General features: G+C 37.1%; 1 protein-coding gene across 3 annotated transcripts in view; it reads right to left on the bottom strand.

The window, feature by feature from the left end:
- The window catches only part of eps15 (epidermal growth factor receptor pathway substrate 15), a 28,902-nt gene extending 18,158 nt beyond the window's left edge, over positions 1 to 10,744 (bottom strand). For all 3 annotated transcript variants that reach the window (XM_028027058.1, XM_028027059.1, XM_028027060.1), the window contains exons 1-10: positions 10,651 to 10,744; positions 5,400 to 5,441; positions 4,616 to 4,705; positions 4,478 to 4,525; positions 3,198 to 3,293; positions 3,034 to 3,096; positions 2,632 to 2,757; positions 1,351 to 1,410; positions 706 to 936; positions 313 to 458 (exon numbers count right to left, since the gene is read on the bottom strand). In XM_028027058.1, coding sequence (XP_027882859.1) covers positions 313 to 458; positions 706 to 936; positions 1,351 to 1,410; positions 2,632 to 2,757; positions 3,034 to 3,096; positions 3,198 to 3,293; positions 4,478 to 4,525; positions 4,616 to 4,705; positions 5,400 to 5,441; positions 10,651 to 10,704 — 956 coding nt within the window. In that variant the 5' untranslated portion in view covers positions 10,705 to 10,744. The remainder of the gene's footprint in view (positions 1 to 312; positions 459 to 705; positions 937 to 1,350; positions 1,411 to 2,631; positions 2,758 to 3,033; positions 3,097 to 3,197; positions 3,294 to 4,477; positions 4,526 to 4,615; positions 4,706 to 5,399; positions 5,442 to 10,650) is intronic.
- Positions 10,745 to 12,658: the final 1,914 nt, after the last annotated feature.

Genomic DNA, 12,658 nt, shown 5'->3' with positions numbered 1-12,658 from the left:
GAAACCGATAGGACACGGCAGGATGGATGGTCACCAGCCGTGTGAGGGTAAAAATCAATGATGTCACTGGTCTTATGTAAAAAAAAAAGAAACGTGCCACCAGGATGTAGTAACCCTGTAAAGATCCTTTGTAGGGTAAAATTACAACTAAAACAGTGTTTATGATTAAACAAATTTTCTTCTATTTTAATCTACTTATCAATAACACTGCATTTCTATTTCCATAATGGAAAGAAATGAACAAATCAGTGGATAAAAATTGGCTGAAATCTTGTCTGCACATAACTGTGTGTTGTTAGCATCTCTGCTTACCAGATTCGTGCAAGAGTGGCAGACGGCAACCCAGTTTTGAGAAAAATATCTCTGACTTCTGCTCCAGACACCAAGCCGTCCATGTCGCCATCCGTCTTGCTGAACAGTTCATCGTACTTGGCTTTCTCTGCCGCCGATACAACCCACTGCGTAGGCAACAAAAACGTCACTTTTTGCTCCAGAAAAGCAAAAACACACCACAGACGAATGATCGTGCGACCACTGTACATCAAGCCAACAAATATTCACTCACCTTCCCACTCTTCTTCTTTTGAAAAACACATTGAGCGAGCCAGTTTGAGATCATTTTAATTGAGTTGCTCAAGTTTTTTTTGTTAGTAAAAACACAAAAGCAGGTACTGCGTGCACAGGAGAGACGGAGGCTGTACTCACAGGGGCAGCTGCTGGTGTTGGGGCAGGAGCTGGCGCGGGTTTGGGAGGGTGGGGAAGGGTCTTCGCGCTGGTATGGGAGGAGCGACTGTCTTTCACAGAGGGAGGTGAGGGTAACAGGGGCATCATGGGTGCCGCCGCGGGTTTTTTCCTCTTAGAGGGTGGAACTAAAGGAGGCGGTAGGGACATGGGAACGGACTCGCCTTCTAGTGCTCTATAAACCAGAAACATTGCCTGAGAAAGAGTAGCAAAGAAAACAGAAAAATCCATCAGAAACAATAATTACCTAGCAGTGATTTAATCTTTGCATTTCTTCCATTCACAATGATTTTGTTCCATTCAGCTATACAACCTGTAAACTGACGTTCATAGACATTAACAGAACAATGTTGCAAAGAAAAAGTGGAAGAAAAGTTATTTTCTAACTGTCTAGAGACATCCCATATAAGAGATTTGATTGGAGTGAAATGTGGTTCTACAAAACAGTGATTTAGAAGATATAAAAAATGTAGAGAAGTTTGTTGTAACATGACAAATGTAAAAATAAATAAAAATTCAGGGCATAAATACAGTTTTGAAAGTCAGTGTTTCAGTTCCGGTGTAAGTGTTCTTTATTACTATTTCTACTATCTTTATTATTAGTCTTACCACAGAAAATTCATCTCTATCCAACATGCCATCTCTATCCAGGTCACTGAGCTCCCACACCTTCAACACACAAAGACAACATTACTCAGCTTTAAAAAATGTTATGATACATGTTAACTTACCAATGAAACCACTGACTCAATTCTGGTTCTTAAATCAACATTTCTGACATTACTAACTATATCATTGATGTGTTAGTCCATTTGAAAATATTTACCGTATTTTCTCACTATAAGCCGCACCCACAAAGTTTTGTTTTTTTAAAAACTGGAAACGTACATATATAAGCCGCTGGTATCTCCGCCGCTCTCGGTTTTCCAACTTAATAAATCTGCTATTAAGGTCGCAGCCCTGCGTCTCCAACGCCAAACCATGGATTCGTTCACGCCGAGCTTACGTGCAGCGGCTATCGATCTGTAGTACCAGATCGATAGCCGCTGCTATCAATTGAAAGCTATCGATCTGTAGTACCAGATCGATAGCTTTCAACTCAAAAGCTCCATCATATGAACCTCTTCGTGCTGTTTCCATGATGAGGGTGTATGAGTTTGAAAACATTTCTCTGTCGTGCCTGCTGCTAGCATGTGCCTGTTCTAAATGAAAATCAGCAAGAAGCACTTTCTTCTTTGATTTCCAATTTTGACTTCCAATGATTCACTTCCTGTTAAAGAGTCCAGTGGCAGATGAAGAAAAATCCACAGAAACGTCGCACCGGGCTATAAGCTGCAAGGTTCAAAGCGTAGGAAAAAAGTAGCTGCTTATTGTCCAAAAAATACAGAATTACAAATTTTATTTAATAGTTTTGATAATTTAGCATTAAAATAATTGCAGACAATTTGTGCATCATATATTGACGTCTTTTACTTAAGGTAAGAAATTTACACTTAATTAAACACAGGCTAGACAGCAGATTAAAAAGATGAGGTGTGTGACAAATTTTGTCACAAAAAACTGATGAAGGAAAGCATTTAACCTTCACCACGCCTTCTTTTCCAGAGGCTTCACAGCCTTTCATGAAGAAAGTACGACAAGAACAAGTTCATGAAGAAAGAAAACTGAATTACTGAAACTTCATATGTACTGCCTATCATTGTAAAGTAAAACAAGGAGGAAATTCAGTTAAAGTTATATATATAATTGAATAATATAAGTATTGGAATTTCTTTGTGTTTTTAATACCAGAGCAGAAACTATTTCAATGTTTCCAAACAAACAAAAAAACTACAGTGCATTTTCAGAAATAAGAAAATAAAACTTTAAAAGTTTAAAACTGGTTCTTACCCTGCCCAGGATGTCCACAGGCAGCTTGGAGTTGAGCAGAACCGGTTTAACCTTGTCTCCTGACAGCATCCCTCCAACTGGACCCAAACTCTCAAAAATGGCGTCAAACTTCATCTTCTCCTCTGGCTAGAGAATAAAAAAACAGAAGTTCAATGATTTCACCATAAAACTTCATACTTAGGCAGTATTTACATAAGAATTAATGACTAAACTGGAATTAAACAGGAAATAATATTTCTACTCACAGCAAGTTCAAACAATTAAAACTGACCTTGAAAAAACGTTATTACCTCATTTTTTTATTTTACATATGCTCACAATAAAAGATTACAAACCTCTCAAAATAAAACCAATGTTCCCATTTTGTAAATAACAAATAAATCCCACAGAAAACTTCCACACCTTAACTACCCAGGGTGCATCAGCAGCCACTCCTTTTGCCAACTGCGGGCTGCTTGTATCATGCTGCAGATGTAGAAGAGTAATACATGTTAATATTCAAAATTTGTATTAATGCTACTAAAAAATTGTTAACACTGAATTATAATTCAAAGCAGCAAACTTACAAATTTGGGCGGAGGAACAGCCACATTAAGACTCTTAAGCGCCACCTCCAGGCCATTCTGAGCACAAGCAACCAACCGCAATGCTATGAAGAATTGCTGAGGGGAGAAGAGGCAGAGTCATGTAAACCCTGAAGGATGCCATACTAAACCACATCATATTAAACACATAAAAATATACTTATTCACCTCTTTAGATTTGCTACCTGTTAAATATACCTCTAACCAAAAATCTTAATACCATGTTTGATTCTCCAAATAAGCAAATTTGTCTCATAATAAGGGAGGATGCAGACTTTGAGGGGGGTTTTTTAACCCTTCTCAGATTATGTCATCTGGTCACTGTGTTATAGTCAGCATTAGAAAAGAACTAAATCTGGGTCGAGGATGCAGTCTGGTCAGGTTAATTGCGTTTTTTAATTGCGTTGACTGTTTTTCCCCGTAACCTTCAGATTTAAAAATGACTGTCTTGTTGCATCAAACTTGAGACAGAATGTTGTGACAGGTCTTGCTTGCAGAGCCTAACAAATATCAGAGACATCTGTGAATATCAGACACAAAATAAAATGAAAGTCGGATTCAAGCACAGACTGACTTTTGATCAGTTGATTATAAGCCTTTTTGAGTTAAAAGTAGTTTTAAAAACTTACTATTTCTGTTTATTTGCTGTCTTGCTTCTTTTCCTCCTTTGTATTTTAAAGCCCTTCTTACAATAGAGTGAATATCAGTACATCTTCCCCTGATTTTGAGATTTTTTTTGTTGTTGCACAACAAAAACTGCAATCATCTGGAAACAATGTTTTTTAAAAATCTTTGACTTACTGAATGCAAATAAATTAGTTTTGTTGTGAATCTTTAACACATCCAACACTTTCATCACCACCAAAATCTCATTCCTGTATTATTTATTTTATTCAACATAAATTGCAATAATAATTCATGCAATTAAACAGCTGTTCAATCATTAGATGATAAAAGTGTTAGTAGTTTTGAGCAGGTTTGATGTTATTTAGATGGCTCATGAAATACAGCAGAAAATGTAGTGTTGTACAATAATTCAGTGGTAATTACGTAGTGAATTTATTTGCAAATTCATCACTGACCCATAAAATACATGTAAGATTAAATGACTGGATTTATAAAATGTAATTACCGACAGTTTCTGTGAAAACTCAAACCACAAACAAAATAATCAAACAAAAAAGGGAGGTGGAAAGAAATTCACAAACACACCCAAAGGGGGCATAAGAGGTTTCCATGCAACTCCAAGACCCGTTTGTTACCTGTTTGTTAAGGAAACCCTTTCTTTCAATGTCTGCCAAATCCCAAATCTACAGAGACATTAAGAAATTACAGATTAATTTTAAATCTAAAACCAAGACACATGTGATGTTTCTGATCCATTTTCAACCTTCACTCACCTTCCCCAGAACCATGTCAGCCAAACCCGACTGCTTCAGGAAAAGAGCCGCATCTGCTGCCGCCACCCGCCCGCTCCCTGTGGGATCCACCTGAAAAACACATGAGCATGCTCACAATGTTACAAACAGGAACAACAATAAGCAAGATATCAGTAGAAATGTGGCAATTTATCTAACAGTTATATTGTTTTATGATATGAACAAAACAGAACAGAACAATTCTTTTGCATAAAGAGAGAGTGAAATAATGAAGAAATAAACTGGGAGAGTCACTCTTTGGAAGAAAGGAGCCTTTGACTCACTAAAATCAATACTAATAATAATAAAATAAAGCTTTTTTTTCAGAAGTCTATTAGCTTAGTAGTCTTTTATAGAGCTCAGGGGAAGCTTCCCTCCCTGGTTGGCAAAGAGAAACATTAATAATTCATAATGATACTTCCTTTGTTGGACACAAAGGCTTGACTGTGAAGGTAGACCAGAGATCAGAGCTGACTACAACAACACTTTATCAGAGCAGCAAGAGAGAGTTCAGAGTTTAAACAGTAACACAGTCTAGAAATTAATGTCTCCATTTTCAGGAATGTATTACAACATCATTCTGAGTGTTGGTAGTGAGAAACCATCTGCATTTACATTGGCATAAAAACTGTTTATAACATAATACAACTTAAAAAAAGATACATTAAGTTATTTTGATACATAATACAACTTTTTAAAAAATACAAATAAAAAATATTGATACAATAAAACGCAATACAAGCTGTTGTTTATGGGAAGATATTACCTGTCGATAATATTTGTCATAGATGGGATTTCCACTGGAAAGCTGTTAAGAAAAAAAAAAACTTGTGTTTAGATACATTAGGATATCATCAAAAAGTTAATTAAAGTCAGTAAGAAAAATTTAAATCTGAAACCCATATTTATACTTATTATACAGATATCTTCATGGAGTAACCCGACTACTTATTTAGTTCAAAACAATATTGCCAACCATCAGACTGCACAGCAAAGTCATGAAATGTAAGACATATACTCAACAGATTAAAAGGCACACAACACACGAAATAATTATGCAAATAATATAAGAGACTAAAAACCATTTAAAAAGCTAAATCCTCCATTGGTTCAGCTTCATATCTGAAATCACAAGAAGCTTCAGATTAGCAAGCGCATCTTCAAGTTGATTTTGGAGATTATGGCTTACAGCGAATGAAAACTCCAAATTCAGTAGATAAAAGGGATATTACGTAAGATCTACAAGACCAGAGCAACGTCTTCCTTCTGAAAAGTAGATCTATGTTCTGATCACTGATTCCGTTTGCATAAAGTATTGCATAATGCATGGAGGGCCAGCAGCTCTGCAGAGATGTGAAGGAATCCCACGCTGCGTTAGTGGCATCCTTTTCCCTTGTCTAAATTGTTAAGCCTGCTGACTCATCTTCCTCTTGACAATACCCTATAGTTTTCTTTGTGGGATTTAGGTGAGGGAGGTTTTCTGGTCAGTGAAGTACAGCGATACCATGGTCACAAAAGCAGCTACTGGTACAGAGTGGGCAGCCGCCAAGCCCTACTGGGAAATGAAATCAGCATCCGTGGAAAACTTTAGACTGAGAAAACATATTGGACCAACACAAGCCGACTACACAGCTCCACAAATCACTACTGTTTGTGGGACATTCACACTAGAACTGGGCTCACCACTTGGCCAAACTTAGGGAATTTTATTTCCAAATAAAATGCAAAATTTAATTCAGTCTAAAAATAGAACTTCAGATCAATGAGCATTTTCTCCTAACCAGGTAAGCAGCACCTGCTGTCTCTGGTTCAGAAGGCGCTTCACCAAAGGACTGACAGTCGTAGTCCGTGCCATGGACACACCTGACTGTGGTGGCTCTTAAAGGGCCGACAACACAGCTCCCTGCTTGCAAATCTCCACCTATAACTCTATAAAGGGTGTTGTCTCATAATCCTTGAATAATCCGTGCAGTTTTACCTAGCCTACTCAACTCCGCTCAATTCTCATTTCCCTTCATGGCTCCGTCAGGAATTTCTCCCATTTAACTCGATTTCCCAATTTCCAGTAAGCTTCATAGCATCGAACTTTCACATTAAATGTTAGCAATTGGGTAAAATTTAAAACTTTAACAGAGTCTATGCCTCCAGCAAGCAATCGTTTCTCAGTAGCAGAGGGTCCAAATCTTCTGTACGAAGCAAAGCGTAGAACAAGGGGCTGGTTTTTACAGGGCTAAGTTTCAACTGTTGCTTGTGCACTTTTATCTGTTTAAACAAAACTTCTTTTTCTCTCACTCAACTTTCCATTAATCCACTTAAATAGAGCACTTCATAAGCTTAACCTTCCTGTAGAAGGTGTCAAGATCGAAAGTAGCCTTCCCTATACTAAAGCTGGCCATAGCAGGGAATAGAGAAAACATTTCTGAATTAAAATCCTTTTCAATTTGTCTCATGTAAATTTGAGAGACTGGATTTCTGGTTTTGATAACACAGAAGCAGTAGCAGTAGTAAACCAGTTTAACATAAGTCTTACTAAGAGCAAACCTAACTTCTGAATATTCAAATTAACTGTGATGTTCTTGTAAGAAAAGGCTTTGCAAAACTTACTTACTTGCCCTCCTGAATTCTAGCTCATAATTTGAAAAACTTCCCAATAAATAACCTTATTTTTCAACTCAAGCAACCAAATAGTACCAGAAACAGAAATAAGAATAAAAACACTGCTGGATATTAAGAAGGAAATATATAGATTAAAAAACAACATTAAAATATCTTGTTGAAATATCCAATCTAACATACAGCAGTCGTCCATAAATATTTTAAGACTGCTGAGCCAAAAGAAAGTATCTTTAAGAAGCAACAATCCTTATTTGACTTTGTAATTATGAAAAGTCCATGATTTATTAGTATTTTACACAGCAACTCCAGACAGAACTGTTTGAGTCAGGTTCTTATCATAATTCCTCTCAAGGCATTCAACTCAAAACTCTTCCAGAATTGTGAGTCACAAGAATTGAAAAGACCAACAAAATTATAAAAAATGCCTTTCAAACACAGACAACCAAACAGCTGCCTCTACCCTTAATACATGCATTTGGTAATAATGTAACAAGGAAGCAACATGTCATATAGCCACATTTTAAAGGAACAGGCGATTCTTTTTAGCATTTTAGCGTTTTTTTAGCATCCTGATTTTTGGGAATCAGCTGTTCTTCTTTTTGGCCAATTAGCTGCTTTTCTTACTTGACAGAAGTTCATTCTGTCCCTCTCTACATATAGATATACTGTATGTGCACATTATGTAGAAAATGGCTTTAGATACTTGACACCACTTACTGTTGTATCGTGCAGACTGATAACATTCAGTGAGGCCGAACAGATCTGTTGCATTTTGCTTTACTGCGATGTTGATGACTTTGATTTGTCTAGAAAGAGCTCTTCAGAGCTTCCCAAAGCGCTAGACGCTTGCATTAAGAGCAACAGCTTATTTGTCCTTCACTCGAAACCTCTGTAAACACCCTTCTTTCCTCTGACCGGTTCAGTGCTTCACAGGAAACAAATCAGCGTTCCCCTTTCTTTTAGCTAGGCCTGACACATGGTGATCGAGAGCTTCAATTCACGGGTGCAGGAAAGGAAAGCAGAAGTGAACAAAATGAGTCGCCTCCATTGAGCTCTTCAACACTGCAAGGCCAACAACCATTGTGCAAATTTAGTCTCCACTGTACAAGAAGGACGACAGCAGATATCTGCTCGGGTGTCAATCTTGTAACAGATCCTGGCACAATGAGAAACGTGGAGGGGGTGGAGGAACGCTGAAGGCTGTCATCAGCAGTTATCTGTCAGCTTTTTCAACTGCCTCTGAGATAACTGTTGACACACACACATATATCTATCCATCTCTCTCTCTCTCTCTCACACACACTATTGCAACTTCTTCTATGGGATGCACAAAATCGTGTGCCAGGAACTGTTGACGGCTGTAACACAGTGATCATTGTACTGGTGACTCTTTAAATCAGAGCTGAAACAAGAAAACGCCTCAATTATCAGAGTCTCTGCAAGTTTTATAAAGTTAAATTTGAGACTTTGTAAGACCAACTTGAATGATGGAGAATAATATTCTAATAATTTAATTAAACACACATGTAATAGTGCTTTTAAGCATGTAATGTTGGTGCTCTTACACTAATGTTGCCTAATTTGAACATCTACAGTGAAAACTAAGCTCAAGACAATTTACTGACAACAGATTTTAGCCACCTACAGAAAATGTATAATTGCTCCATCACAAAGGAGCCAATAGCAAATAAAGTAACAAGAACATGGTCAATTTATTTGCCTAAACACACAATAAGACAGTTTGAGAAGTAATATAGTTTTTCAGGTTTGCAAAGAAAACTGTATGTTTGGTATAAATTCAATTTGACACAGCTTACAGCTTACATATTGCATCCCTCCGACTGTAAAAACACTCTTATTCCTCAGACACAACAAATCATAAAACAAACAAGTTTCAGAAAACAAACAATGGAAGAACCGATGAATAAACAAATGTACAAATTTACAACAATTACAATTACCACATTTTTTCAGGGAGAAAAGCTAACATCTGAAGGTCTAAAATGAAGTTTGTTTCAGACCTTTTAAGGCTTTGTAGAAACCCTGATTACTGTATAACTTAGATGCAGACAAATTTTAACATAGCAAAATGCCTCTCTGGTCCAGTAGTCTGTTGAAGACTCAAAACATAAAACAGGCAGCAGATATGTCTGGGATAGAAAAGCAAAAAAAAAAAAAAGATTTATTTTGATGTCCCCATCATTGTCCTCGGGCTTTAGCATCTTGATCACTAGGATCTATATAATGGAGGCACAAAAGGCAGTGAAAGTCCATTTAACTGTTCATATATTATAGACAAGCATAAATTGAAGGCAAGGTACCTGAAATACTATAAGCCTAACAAATAATGCTTGTGAGCACATCTTTGCTATTATGATTTTGCACATTAAAGATGCTGACTACAATTCATGATATTGTGCAACTCCAATTTTAAAACCAACAACAAACAGACGGGTAATTTTCAAAGTATTAAGTCAAACAATAAGCTAACACTGTCAAACCACCTATCTGAAGTTACATCCCACGGTGGCTCAGGTGACAAGCCTGGGACTGCAACCTACTGATCAGACCTCTAAACCAACAACATGACACAAATTTGTAGTTCTTCATTTAACAGCAACAGGCTGGCCGTTTTCCCTCAGCAGGGAAGGCTAGTAGCTGCTATGGTTCACTTCCTCTTATGTTTGCAAAGCAGCTCTTAACATTAGACAGTTATATATTTTTTGCCATAGTGCTACACCATGGATACAAAATGACCTAACGGGCTAACAGTTAACAGTATCCCACTGAAAAAGTTCATAAGGAAAACACTAATTCAATCTCCCTGTAGCATGTTTACTTCTAATAATAGCCATCTTCAGGCTGGAGATTCAGTCTAACCATATGGGAAACCACACGAACACCGAGGCAGTCCTAAACACTGGATATAAAACGTAAAAAACTGATATTTGATCAACAGAAATGTGACAGTAAAGCGACAATACAGACTGAGCCACAGATGGGTGTCACGTATTACCATCACTTTGGCAATGACCGACTAGCCTGCAGCAAAAAATTATGAGAAATAGCGACAAATGAAACGAAGCCAAGTGACGTTAGCTACACGACGAGTGTGCAGTTTGACAAAGAAGCGTCAGAAAAGCCCAACAGTGACACAAAACTAGCTGTTAGCTCAGAGGCTAGCTGGCTAGCTACGCCCTTACGCAGTCCCCAAAGAGATTAGGCAGAAACTTTTCCCAGTCACAGCAGGACTAAACTTCAAAAGCAGCCACCACGGTTGATAAGGACTCATGTTTCCACCCGCCCCGTCTAAATAACGCCTCCGAGGTGTTTTCAAGAGAAACAAACACAAGCCGGCGACGTTTGCTGTCGATATATTTGAGTTGTACAGACAGTGTTACCTGAGTAAGAGACAGAGTGGCAGCCATAGTGTTTCTGTTTCCCACTGCTTTCATGCTGCGATACCTCCAGACACCAAGAGGGGGCGCTGAAAACCTGGAGCAGGACACAAACATGAGGGAATGATGGGAAATCCTATTGATTTTATATTTAAACGCAAGTTGTGATTAAAAAACAACAAATGGGCCCTCTCCGGATCATTAAGACTTACTCACTCTCATCTCAGGGAAAACGCCCAAGCCCCAACTTTCCATATCGGCTTTGTGAGATGATACGCTACAACTTTACAAGATTGTACGCCCCTAAAGGGTCCTTGCAAAAATATGAGGAAGTATGAACTCCCTTTCTTTATAGACTATTTCAAGAGTTAACAGATTCCTTTAAATTGGGATTAAACACGTAAGAGTAGCTATACTTCATAATAATATAACTCAAGTAAAGGTCAAAAGTACAGTAAAAACTACTCTTAAGTAAGTTTTACCCCATTACTTAAGTAATTGTAGCAATAAATATAAATAATAACTGCCCGCAACTATAGGATACCTTCAGTATTAATACTAACTAAAATATATCTTAGTATCTGCAGTAGGGACATTTGACATGGATATTCTTGATTTGTTTTTGCAAATTTATGTCAAAACCAGAGATAATCTAAAGTGCAGAACAGAGCCAATGACTCCCTCTACTGTGCTGCAGCTGAATAGAATAAAATCTCACATTCAAAACTCATATTTCATTGCACTCGAACAAGTTGGTTATGCATTCATTGGTATAATCTCCCACAGACCACTTTAATAGTGACACTTTGGTGGTACCAAGTTGGACCCTCTTTTTGTCTTTCAGAACTTCCTATTTTTATGGCATAGAATCAACAATGTGTCAAGCACATTCCTCAGAGCTTCAGTAGCTTCACACATTTTCAGATCTGCTGGCTTCACATTCACATCAGTCTCCCAGATTTACTGGACTCCCAGAATCCAGTAAATCCAGGGCTTTACTGGATTAGGATCTAGTAATTGTGGAGTCCGTTAGTACTCATTATCTTGTTCAAGAAACAAGTCTAAGATTAATTACACTTATTTATTACTATCATTTTACACAAATGTACTACAATAGTTCTCCAAGAGCAATCTCCAGACGATATCAGGTGTGGAATATGCATTTTTCATCTTTTCTCTTTCTTAACTGTCCCTTAGCATTTTAAGGCAGTGTTAGTTGTGTCGGTGTGGGAGTCAGCAATACCAAGAAGATATACAAAAATTTATCAATCCAAGTAAATAAAATTAAATTCTCTTACAAAAAACTGTCCCAAAATAATTTTGGGACAGTTTTTTGGGACAGAAAAATAATTTCCTTTTGCTAAATGCCAGGTCTAAAATGACCTGGCATTTAGCAAAAGGAAATTATTTTGATCATTCTAACAGACCTAAAACCAGAAAAGTTCAGTTTGATTTAAAGGTAAAATGATTGACCAAAGGCTATATATGTTTTAATGTAAGTAAATATTGAATTATATGTAAACTTTCAGTGCAAGTAAATATCTTGTTTCAACTTTAAGTGTAGTGAAATAGGTGTTTTAAAGAAACTGTGATCAAAATCCTTCAATTTACTGCTGCTCTCCATCTTTGTATGTGAGCAGGGAAAAACAATATTTGACTGACATCAGTGACATATTCTTTTGTTTCCCATAAAGGAAATGACCCTTCATGAAACTTCATAATTAATAATCACTAGCATTTAGTTGTGGATTATTCATCCAAATTATACATTTTTAAAAATGTATGAAAATGATTTAAAGCAGTTGTCAGGCATGCAGTCAAGACTTCATTTTTGTAAATTAAGTCAGATTGGAGGTCGGATTCCTAAATATTTATTCAGTGTCAGGTTATGGTGCTGCAATGGGGTTTAAAACTTACTAGGGGAATCAAATGTGAAGAATATGCAGAATTTTAGTCTTGCACAGAATGGAAATAAGCTACGTCATTGTAATCCATCAGTTAGCTTTCTCAA

Source organism: Xiphophorus couchianus, chromosome 9 (genome assembly GCF_001444195.1).
Source record: "Xiphophorus couchianus chromosome 9, X_couchianus-1.0, whole genome shotgun sequence".
In the NCBI taxonomy this organism is placed as follows: Eukaryota; Metazoa; Chordata; class Actinopteri; order Cyprinodontiformes; family Poeciliidae; genus Xiphophorus; species Xiphophorus couchianus.
This window is presented reverse-complemented; position numbering and strand designations above follow the sequence as displayed.